Source organism: Anarhichas minor, unplaced genomic scaffold, assembly GCF_050575085.1.
Source record: "Anarhichas minor isolate MPS153535 unplaced genomic scaffold, ASM5057508v1 ptg000074l, whole genome shotgun sequence".
In the NCBI taxonomy this organism is placed as follows: domain Eukaryota; kingdom Metazoa; phylum Chordata; class Actinopteri; order Perciformes; family Anarhichadidae; genus Anarhichas; species Anarhichas minor.
In genome coordinates this window covers 5125038-5135403 of record NW_027466520.1, presented here as the reverse complement: position 1 = coordinate 5135403, position 10366 = coordinate 5125038, and the positions used below count along the sequence as shown (strand labels likewise).

Below are 10366 nucleotides of genomic sequence, written 5' to 3'. Positions count from 1 at the left end.
GCAACCGTAATCATTTATAATTTCCATGTCATTACTAAAAACCAGAGCCGTTTAATGAGAGTCACGTCATCTCAGTTCACTCCAACGGACCTTCTTCTTTATAGCAATTAAAAAATCCTGTTGTCTTGAGGCCATTTTATCAAACGTGTAATTAGAGGGATACCGGCTTCTAAATGAGAGTTGAATATTAATATTAAATATATATTATGAGCTAAATATAAGATTGAGGTGTGTGAATAGAGTGGATGTCGGTGATGGAATGAGCACTTCAATTGTGGGGTATACCAGCCATTATAATAAAGTTAACGATACACAACAATAAGGAAGAGTGATATTTTTGTGACACATCTATTGATATGGAATTAGGGTGCATATTAGAAAATGCTAAACAAAACCCTAACATAGGGTTTGATTATTGTAGGCTTCTGTTAACTATTACCTGTCTAGATGTTGCAACTCAGCTGATTTTTGATTGATTGATGGATATCTGAGGGTTAAACTGGAGGACCTCGTGAGATTGAAAACACAAGGTGATGCAGGAGCAGAGTGCTGAGTTAACATTAGTGAGATTTAAAACATAATAAGGCGTGTTTCAAATAAGACAAGAATAAGGAAACATGCTAATTGTCATTATTTATTTTTATTTTTATTTTTTACTTACTTTTACTTGCGATAAACTCAAGGATTAATGTTGTTAAGAACAGTCCCCTACTTTGTCAGCTAAATAAAGTATTTAAAGATCCATAGAAACATTATTATGACAAAGCTGAAAACAAATCTGTTTTTATTAACTCATGAAAACATGATTTTACGGAGATACATGTTTTTTAAAGGAACATTTATTTACAGTGATAAATAAATAAATAAATAAAAGTAAAAAAAGAGGGAACAAATAATGCGATGGTAAATCTCTGACAGAATAAAACAGATAATAGATTAAAATAATTTACACACTTTGCATTTCTTTCCCACATGTCCAATTCACATCTTAATCTCTTTCATTCACCTCAGCACTTCTGGTGATACACACACACACACACACACACACACACACACACACACACACACACGCACCCTACAAATTTTATTTAAAAATCCACTCTCTGTCAAGACCTCTCGTTATAAAAGCTAGGTGGTAAAATACTTGAATCATGAGCCTCAATAAAACTCTTTAAACACGACATGTCAACACCAGTAGGCACTATAAAAAGCTAACAGTACTTAAATTAGAATGAGTCATATGTTCTTATTTGGTGATCTAAAGCTCACACACACAGACAGACACACACACACACACACACACACACACACACACACACACACACACACACACGCGCGCGCCGTCTGCTGTTTGCAGACCGATGTGTACAAATGGGAGCATATTTTCTTTTAACAAGGAGACATTCTTCAAATTTACCGTATATTGATTTTAGCATTTATTAGATTGTGTATCAGTTTCATGACACTTTTATCAACACTTGCAATCAATATAATACAAGTGCGGCAAGAAAAGCAACACGCATTAATACAGGAGATTAAAATGCTCAGTGCAGCACGTTTATTAATATTCCACTATGATTCTTACACCTGTGTGGTGTGGCGAGTCAAGCGTCAGGTGAACACTGGATCAATATTCTTATCTACTCGATGTTCTCAGCTCTGTACATGTAATTAGATGATGAAGAAGTGATATCCTGGATGCATCAGCTCAAATATTGATTATAAAACATGATGAGGCAGAGTAATCAGCATTTTACTGTGATTACTGACTCAACACAATTAGACAGCCTTAATTATATTATGATTGTCTTGTGCTGATCTGAATGAATTTCCTAGCAAACTTATTACAGGGTCCAAAAGGCAAGGTGACACACACACACACACACACACACACACACACACACACACACACACACACACACACACACACACACACACACACACACACGTACAGTATTTGCCATTATAAACAAACATGAAAGTGTTATTTAGACTTTATCTATCTACCCATTGAAAGCTTTTATGGTCCTACAGTATATCCTAATTATAGTTCCCACTTTCCTAATAAATTAACTCAACTAATCCGGTGATGTTTGCTCTCTTTATATGTCCGTTTTAAATTGTTATGTCTCATATAGATCCTGTATATTGTGTAAGATTGTATCGTGTCTACCTGGAGGACATTAAAAACCTTGATACTCTTCAGTGCACTTTCTTCTCTCAGCCACTTGGATGCAGTGCTCTCTCAGAGTGAAGCAAGGGCTCCAGATCGTATCCCCTGCATTAAGGATTCAAAGTGCTTCTTTGCATTACAGCAACAAACGTCAGAGCCAGACGAGGATCGACCGGGTCTGAATCACCCACTAAAGATTCAACACATGATCCTGATACCGGTGTGGACCGAGCTGAGTCGGTGGGGATTAATACTGAAGATACGAGAGCCTGCAAATGAAAATTAAACACAACAGTTATTAAAGTAAAGTAAAGTAAGTAAAGTAACCAAACACATTTCATGTTACATTTCAGAGGGAACTATACTTTTTACTTCACGACGTTTATTTGACAGCTGTTGTTGCTTTTCAGATTGATATTTTACACAAAACTATTTGGTGATCAGACTCTGGCTGCGGCCCCTCGTCATGTTTCAGTCTGTGAGTTCATCAAAGAGTGATGTTCCCTCTAAACTTCTCAGATGGCTACATTTAGATCACTGTTTTAGGCCCAAAGAGGTCAAATTATACATTATTTCACAAAAAAAGCCTCAAATAAAGTCTCCAAAATGAGTGTACATTTGTGTGGCAGAATTGAAGATTTTTCCTCTTTTCTTCATCATCATCGTCATCACCATCATCTCATAACCTCTCAGATTTGATCTTGTGGCCTTTTGGAGGGGTCTGATCCCTAAGTACTTCTAACCACTGGACTAAACTATTTAAATGTGCATAAAATTATAGAATAAACAATCTATGTGATAAAACATCACATACAACAGATCTTATCCTGCCGACTGAGTCCTTTAACTTTTGGTACATTTTACAGATTATAATGGAGTTTGAATGCAGATCTTTTACTTGTAATGGAGCATGTGTACATTGTTGTATTAGTTATTTTAGTTTCAGATTCTCTAACTGAGTTATAATGGATAATGAGGATAATTAAATATATAAATATACTAATAGCTTTATGTCATCGTCCACTGGAATCGCATTAGTGTTATCGTGGAGGAAGATTGTTGATATTTGGACTCAACAACCAAACAAATGCCCCCCTCCAGATGTACTGTCTCTCTAGCCTTCACTGTCTTCCTCTCTATAAATCAATGGCCTTTTACCGGTCCTGTGCCCGAGCATGCGGCTGATTGGCTGTGATAGTGTTTTTGGCGGTTGGAGCCACTTTGTTTGCTTCCCTTATTAACTTATTATTCCACGCAGCCTGATGGCTGTCTGTTACAGTATAATAAGTATAATAACATAAGTAATTCGCTGAATTTGAAAAAGTGTATTGGATTACAATCACTGACTGCACCTTTAAGTGTGAACCCTGATCTTAAAGGGACAGTTAACCCCAAAATCAAAAATACATATTTTTGTCCTTATTGTAGTTCTATTTATCAGTGTAACTTGTTTTGGTGTGAGTTGGCAGTAGAGATGTCTGCTTCTCTCCAGTACAATAAGACTAAATGAGTCTGGGTTTATGGTGCTCTAAGTTTAAAAAAATACATCTGAGAATCTCAACAGCGATGTCTCTTTCCCAAAATCATGACCTGGTTACTTGGAGTGAATGTGCAGGCACTTTGAGGCAAACTGTCCATTTAATAGAGTTACAGAGGTGAATAATGGGGGGAAATAAAATAATAAACACATACTGATGGATGGATGGATGAAGTCAGCGGCCTCAGAGACGCCGCGTAGTCAGAGAAACGTTTTGCACAAGAGAAGCAGTGAGTCACATTTCAGCACCGGATAGTGTCACAAGACAATAGCTAATGTTTAATATTTAAATATCATTAATAGTTCCTTTACTGACAACCTCTGTTGTATCTGGTTGTGTAACTGAGTCTGGCCTCTGAAACGTGGAACGTCAGACATAAACTTTTTGTAAAAAGAGAAGCTCCCTCTGGTCCCAACCAAGCCTCACGTGATCCTGTAGGAGTGACGTCAAATGTTTGGCATTAATACCCTGTTTAATTGATTATGTTTGAATCCAGGCTCCATTTCCTTTTTTTTATGACTTGGCTCGGGGTCTTTCATTGACGCGGAAGAACGATGCAGTCCAATGGGACGGTGGTGGTGATGTGGGGGGGGGGGGGGGGGGGGGGGAGGATGACGCAGCCACCCACCTCAAACCCCCACCCCTCCCCCACCCCAACCTACGTGACAAGTGAAAAAGGCATGTCTTTCGGATTCATGAATAAAAAACCAAGGGAAGTTAAGTTCACAGGACGCAGGGAAGTTCTCCGCAGATAAATGTTTGGCGCTCTCCATGACCGAGTACACGTAGACATCCCCAAGAACTGAGCAGCGGGCGCACTCGGAACAAACACAAGGAGACCGAAGAGGCGCTTCACTGAGGGACGAGAGGAGAGGAAGGGAGAGAGAGAGAGAGAGAGAGAGAGAAAGAGACTGAGATAGAGATTCTATCTCACTCTCCCAGTTGAGGTCTTCAGCTGATCGCTCACAACTGGTAAGCAGAGGCACTTTTCGGGTGCGTTTACGCAGCGTAAAGTAGCGAGCGTTTGGAGAACAGTCAGGTGTGGCTGCTTTTTGTTTTGCTTTTAGAAACTCACAGGTGTGGTGTGAAAGTAAGCATCAAAGAATTCATCGCATGAGTTTGATTGTGCACCTGTTCACTCACTCACTGTTTTTTTGTTGTTCTTTTGCAGCAGGACAATGTCTAGTAAAGCGACTTTAGCCTTACTCATCTATGGAATCTTAATGCATTACAGCGTCTACTGCTCACCTGTGGGGCTAAGCTTTCCCAGTGTTAGGTACGTACACTCTTAACTTTTCATTTAAGTGTCTCTTTTCAGATGTCGATTACTGTATATTGTTTGAGCTTGGCCAGGGGAACATAGTTGCGCTAAGCAGCAGGGTGCAGACCACATCTGCCTAACAGCGGTGTCTGTGGCCATAATAGCCTATTGGATTACTGGATAACATCATCAGACAGCCGATCCATTGTGCTGCTCACACGGCGGTAAAAGGCTACTGAGGCAGTGAAGTAGTGTCTCAATGTGTCCTGCCGCCATTAATCGATACTTGTATCTGGTAAGATAATTAATAGAAAACGTTTTTGGTCGAAACAAAGCGTTAGAGGTCAGATTTTGGGTCTTTTTTTTAAAATTGCAGACCAATAAAATAATTGTTTTGTTAATGTAAACTGTGGCATTTCCGGTGGATAACTACATAGAATGCTTATTTTTTTAAATTATAAAACACAAAAAGTATCTAAACGACTTTATAAAACAGAGCTGCGCATTGGGAAAAAACGTGTCTCATCTTTTTAGACTCGACAGTGAGGTTTACGACGAGGATGGGAACTCGTTATCGTCCCTGGATTACGACAGAGACCAAATGGATGTGAGAAGCGCTCCGTCTGCCGCTGACGACGTCTTCACTTTGTATTACCCGCCGGAGAAAAGGTGACTATATCACCCTTGTTTGGTCCCGATGCTGGAGACATCCGTGTTGAACGTCCCATAAGTCTTATTTTTGTCCACGTATCCTGTGCGTTTTGTGTGAATCAGTGTAACGTATCGTCGAAATGTTGTCAGTAACTTTCAACACAGTGACTGTTATTTATTATTTCGAGACATGCAATTCATCAAAAAAAAGTCTTGTTAGTCTGTTTTCACTGAAGGGGAGCTTAGTCGATTAAAAGCATGCTTTCTTTTAAAAAGGATAAAAAAAATTCAAACTGCAAGAGAAGGGAGGAACACGATGAAATCTGGCTGCATAAGAAAGTTTTGAAAATCAGCTGCAAAACTTCTTAATGAGTCTTTAAAAATTTAGTTTTCTTAAAATAAGTGTTGAATCAAGGCAAAATATTCTGGGCAGATCAATTTCAGAAAACGCCTAAAAAAGACACAAGGGCAATAATTTAAAAGCTTCCTGTATTTATCACAAGAACATCGAGCACGAGGCCCAAATATCACACCATAATCGACGTGTTAAGATGGGTATTTATCTTTTTACAGTGCAGCTACTTGAAATTGTTGCCTCTCTTGCGCTGGGTGTGTGGTGATTTTACTGTGTGGCTATCTATCATCCCAGAACGGAAAGGCATGCAGACGGCATGTTTAATAAAGCCTACAGGAAAGCGCTGGGTCAGTTATCAGCAAGGAAATATCTGCATTCTCTGATGGCAAAACGTGTAGGGTAAGAACATCTTCTTGGTTGTCACCTCTTCTTTTTTTTTAACACTGTTTTCTGTCTTCTGTGTTTCTGTTCATTTGGACTGATCCTTTAATTGCTCATGATCCACGCTGTTACACGTGCTGTACGTATGTCTGTGGTCCTGTTATCTCCCAGCATGCAGCTAGAGAGTCCTCTGCATCAGCCTCTTATTAATGCTATATAAGAGCACAGACGGGCGCTTGATTGATTTGGGAAGTGTGGTTTTCTGAGCCCGCTGCTGTGTCATAAAGGCGCAGAGGGAAGAATGAATCCGCTCAGGTTTAAATTTATTTCAATATGAATAATTGATAGGATGAAATCCCAGTGGCTCCCGATGGAAGGGGGGGGGGGGGGGCAATTAGTGAATCCTTATGAGCAGGCCTATCACACCTTAATGCAGGTTGTCCTGGGATGGGCTATAAATAAAAACAAAGAAATCTCCTACATTAAAACCATTTTGCAACGTTTCCATGCAAAATCTTTGACAATGCATGTATAATCTACGTGTTGAAATCAGATTATTTCCCCAAAATTAAGGACACAGATTGTGTCTCTGCACAGCTCTGCAGGCTGACTTGTTTTGGACAAAATGGAAATGTGATTATCTATTAATTTCTCCTCTAAAATGATGACACAGAGATGATTTTTCACAGCACCACATGCTGTACATACAGGGGGAGGGAGGGTCATGTGACTGTAAATGCTTCAGTGTGATGATAGTGAACCCTCTTGTCTCTCACACAGCGTGGGGAAAATGCTGGACGACAGCTCCGAGCCTCTGTCCAAGCGTCACTCAGACGGGATCTTCACGGACAGCTACAGCCGCTACCGAAAGCAAATGGCGGTCAAGAAATACCTGGCAGCAGTCCTTGGGAAAAGGTATAGACAGAGAATTAGAAACAAAGGACGCCGGCTGGCATATTTGTAGCATCCTCCCCCCTCCCCTCCTGAAAAAAAACCAAACAAAAAAAACAAAAAACTTAAGTGTGTGCAGCCCCACATGAAGTCATTTTGAGATCTGAACAATCAGTGGATCGCTTTTGTGTTCTTAAACATGTATTTATGTATGAAGTAAGCCATTAAAATGAATATTTTGATAATAATATTGCTTTTTATTTTGTACTTAAAGCACTTGAGGACTCACATATCTACTTTGTGGACCAATTTTTGTTCATTCTAAAAAAAAAAAAAAAAAAAAAAATAGTCTCTATTTATGTATTCATTGATTTATTTTTCTTAGACCTATTTATTGAGGGGAGACAATTGTTCACATGACGATATGCTCCAAACAGCCCTGTGTCTTTTAAACGTTTAGTGAAGAGATATGATTGTGAGGAAAATAAATTGTTTAAAAGACAATCAATGTATTGAATGCTGCTTTTTGTAAAGTGACATTAAGAGTTTAGTTGTCTTTATTCACAACAGCCTTGAAGACATAGGTTTTCACCATATCCTACAAGACATAGACTTTGATGCCCTCCCGGACGGGGATGAGTTTGAGGCTTTTTTGGGAGACTGGCTGAAACAGTTCTCTCCCGAATTCCCGGTGAGTTTCAGGCTCTTTCCTGAGGCCGTAATCCTCGCAGGGGCGTCTCATGTCCCTCCCTCCTCCTCTCACCTTTAACCCTCAAACACTCTACGCTTCTTCTGCCTCATTTGTGCTCCTGTCTCTCTAGAGTCTCACACATCTTCAATCTTTGCTCAGACCGATATGTTATACATATCATTTTCTGATTGATTTGTCCTCTTTATGAATGAAAGTATGATATCATGATGATTATTATAGTAAATCTGGGTTAGACCAGATGAGAGCCCCGTTGGCTTTAAACACTTTCAAAATGCCAGTTATCCATTTTTTTAAATTTAAAATGGGAATCTTGAAAAAAGAAAAATCCCAAATCTGAGACGAGGACCAGAGTACTTTTGAGGTTCTTCTTCTGCAGTCGTTACAGAGTGAGCTCACACCTTTGACTCATGTACATCTTGTGTTTCTATCGACTGGTTTCTGCTGAAGGTTTTCTCATGTCTCTCTGCCCATATAATAAGTATCACTAACATCTAAAAGCACCATCAGGCAAATTAACAACAACAAAAAGCATTAAAAAAAGAAGAAATGATACTTGTTACATGGCGACTTATCCATCGATTTGTTCTTTGTGAGAGACATTCGAGGCAGATTGAACTCTTGTGTTTGAACCTTCTGGGTCTATTGTGCTTCCCTTTTCTGTCATGTGAACCAATGTAAAGAAAGACTACAGTAGATTGCATGATTAAAGTAATTGCACTAGCCACCGCATCTGTGCAGACGACTCCAACTAGATGGTTTTGCTTGCTTTCTGACTACTGCAAACATACATTCCTGTCATTTCTGGATGTTGTTTTGTGTCTTCTGTTCTTACATTTCTACACAAACTGTATGTTGAACTTTGAAGAATTATCTGAATGTACTTTACTGCTGGCAAGAGTCTCAATGTCATGCTTTGTCTTTTAGGCTCTGTTGCTAACTGATTTTGTAACCAAGTGTTGAACTGTTTATTAAGAAGTCGTGACTGAGACGTTTAAAGGGGGGTTAAACGGCTGCCATAATTCACATAGTTAGATCTAAAGAAGAGGAAGAATGAGATGCAAGTACACAAGAAGAAAACACAGACAAGAAAAGCAACGACGACCAGGAACATGCTGATTTTGAAAAGTTGAGGGATCAAAGTTTGTCAAATCTACAAGATAAGACTAAAAACGGACTGTAGACAAATCACACTCCGCCCGTCTGCACACTTCTTACCATATTTGTGAGGGAGGAATACATATTTTGCAGAAAAAGCGAGTTTCAAAACAGCAGAGTAAAAAAAAGTTCTTCGATCTGTGTTTACTGTATCAATCTTTCTTCAATTTTGCATTCTCCTCTAGGCTTTGTGACGCAGGAAGCAGTTTTCGGCTGTGGTGCCTTGCATCGACTTTAAAAATCGCCATGAATCACAGATGGCTATTTAGTGGCCCTACAATGCTGCACATCATCAGCTTACATTTCACCCTTTTGTTGTTGTTTTTTGTGTTGCACAGACGATTGATAGGATCTCTAGAAGCCTCCAGCTTTAGACGCCAAGCGTTGCCCGCTTGCACCGCTTTCTTTTGTTATTAGAGCACTAGACGTAAATTTTGTGTGAAAACAAGAGGGAAGGATCAGTTTCCCGCTCTCCATGAAACATTATATGTATGATAATGAAAGCGCCAATAGCCTTACTAAAATGAAATCATCTTCAAAGATATATATATATATATTTACTGTGTAGAAAGTGAACATTAGATTACTACTTCAAATGGCGATCTGCAAGGGTCAAGTCAATAAATGTTAAAAAAAAAAAAAAGTGTTGTAAGATTTGTATGAATAAATTTTTGTAAACAACAAAAATTCCGTCTAATCTTTGAAGCCAATATCACCATAACTCTGAAAGATAAGAGGATGAAAACGAGTAACAAAGCCCAAACTGACTATAGCGCTGTAATGGAGATGGACCCTCCCTCGACAGGTTCAACAAGTGTTACATAAGAAAGGAGAGATGAGAGAAATTAAGAGAAAAATCCGCTGGTGGGCAGCAGCACAGGGAAACGATTAGAAGTATGAAACATCAAAAGGGCCAGACACACCTTCAGATAAGACAAAGCAACATACTGCAGATTCAAAGCACACAAACACACACACACGCACACACACACACACACACACACCAACTAGGAAAAAAACGATCAAATTCATGCTGAAATAACAAAAATAAGACGTGTCAATCACTTCTCTCTCTCTTCATCAATGTGGGTTTTGTAGCTGTGTGGACGGTCAATAACTACAAGATGTTGCAGAATAAATAAGAAACAAAGGATAAGCTTGTGATCCAAATCCCCCCCCCCCCCCCCCTTTCGATGATGACTCAGAGGCTTTTGGCGGAGGAACGGTGACACCAGTTGGCTGGGTGTCT

General features: G+C 39.3%; 1 protein-coding gene across 3 annotated transcripts; it reads left to right on the top strand.

The window, feature by feature from the left end:
* The first annotated feature begins 4889 nt into the window (after nt 1–4889).
* adcyap1a (adenylate cyclase activating polypeptide 1a) lies at nt 4890–9624 on the top strand. 3 transcript variants are annotated; one of them, XM_076080483.1, is made up of 6 exons: nt 4890–4987; nt 5507–5641; nt 6273–6377; nt 7140–7274; nt 7821–7941; nt 9303–9624. In XM_076080483.1, exons 1-6 carry the CDS (start codon nt 4890–4892, stop codon nt 9309–9311), a joined length of 603 nt encoding a protein of 200 aa, XP_075936598.1. In that variant the 3' UTR covers nt 9312–9624. The 3 variants fall into 3 exon arrangements, with proteins under 3 accessions (XP_075936598.1, XP_075936596.1, XP_075936599.1); XM_076080481.1 differs by lacking the exon at nt 9303–9624 and having other exon boundaries at nt 7821–8019; XM_076080484.1 differs by lacking the exons at nt 6273–6377; nt 7821–7941; nt 9303–9624 and having other exon boundaries at nt 7140–7323.
* Nucleotides 9625–10366: the final 742 nt, after the last annotated feature.

Coding starts and splice junctions, on each gene's coding strand:
- adcyap1a (XM_076080481.1), top strand. CDS start 4,890: ATGTCTAGTAAAGCGACTTTAGCCTTACTCATCTATGGAATCTTAATG. Junction 4,988..5,506: donor CTAAGCTTTCCCAGTGTTAG/GTACGTACACTC, acceptor TCATCTTTTTAG/ACTCGACAGTGAGGTTTACG. Junction 6,378..7,139: donor CTGATGGCAAAACGTGTAGG/GTAAGAACATCT, acceptor TCTCTCACACAG/CGTGGGGAAAATGCTGGACG.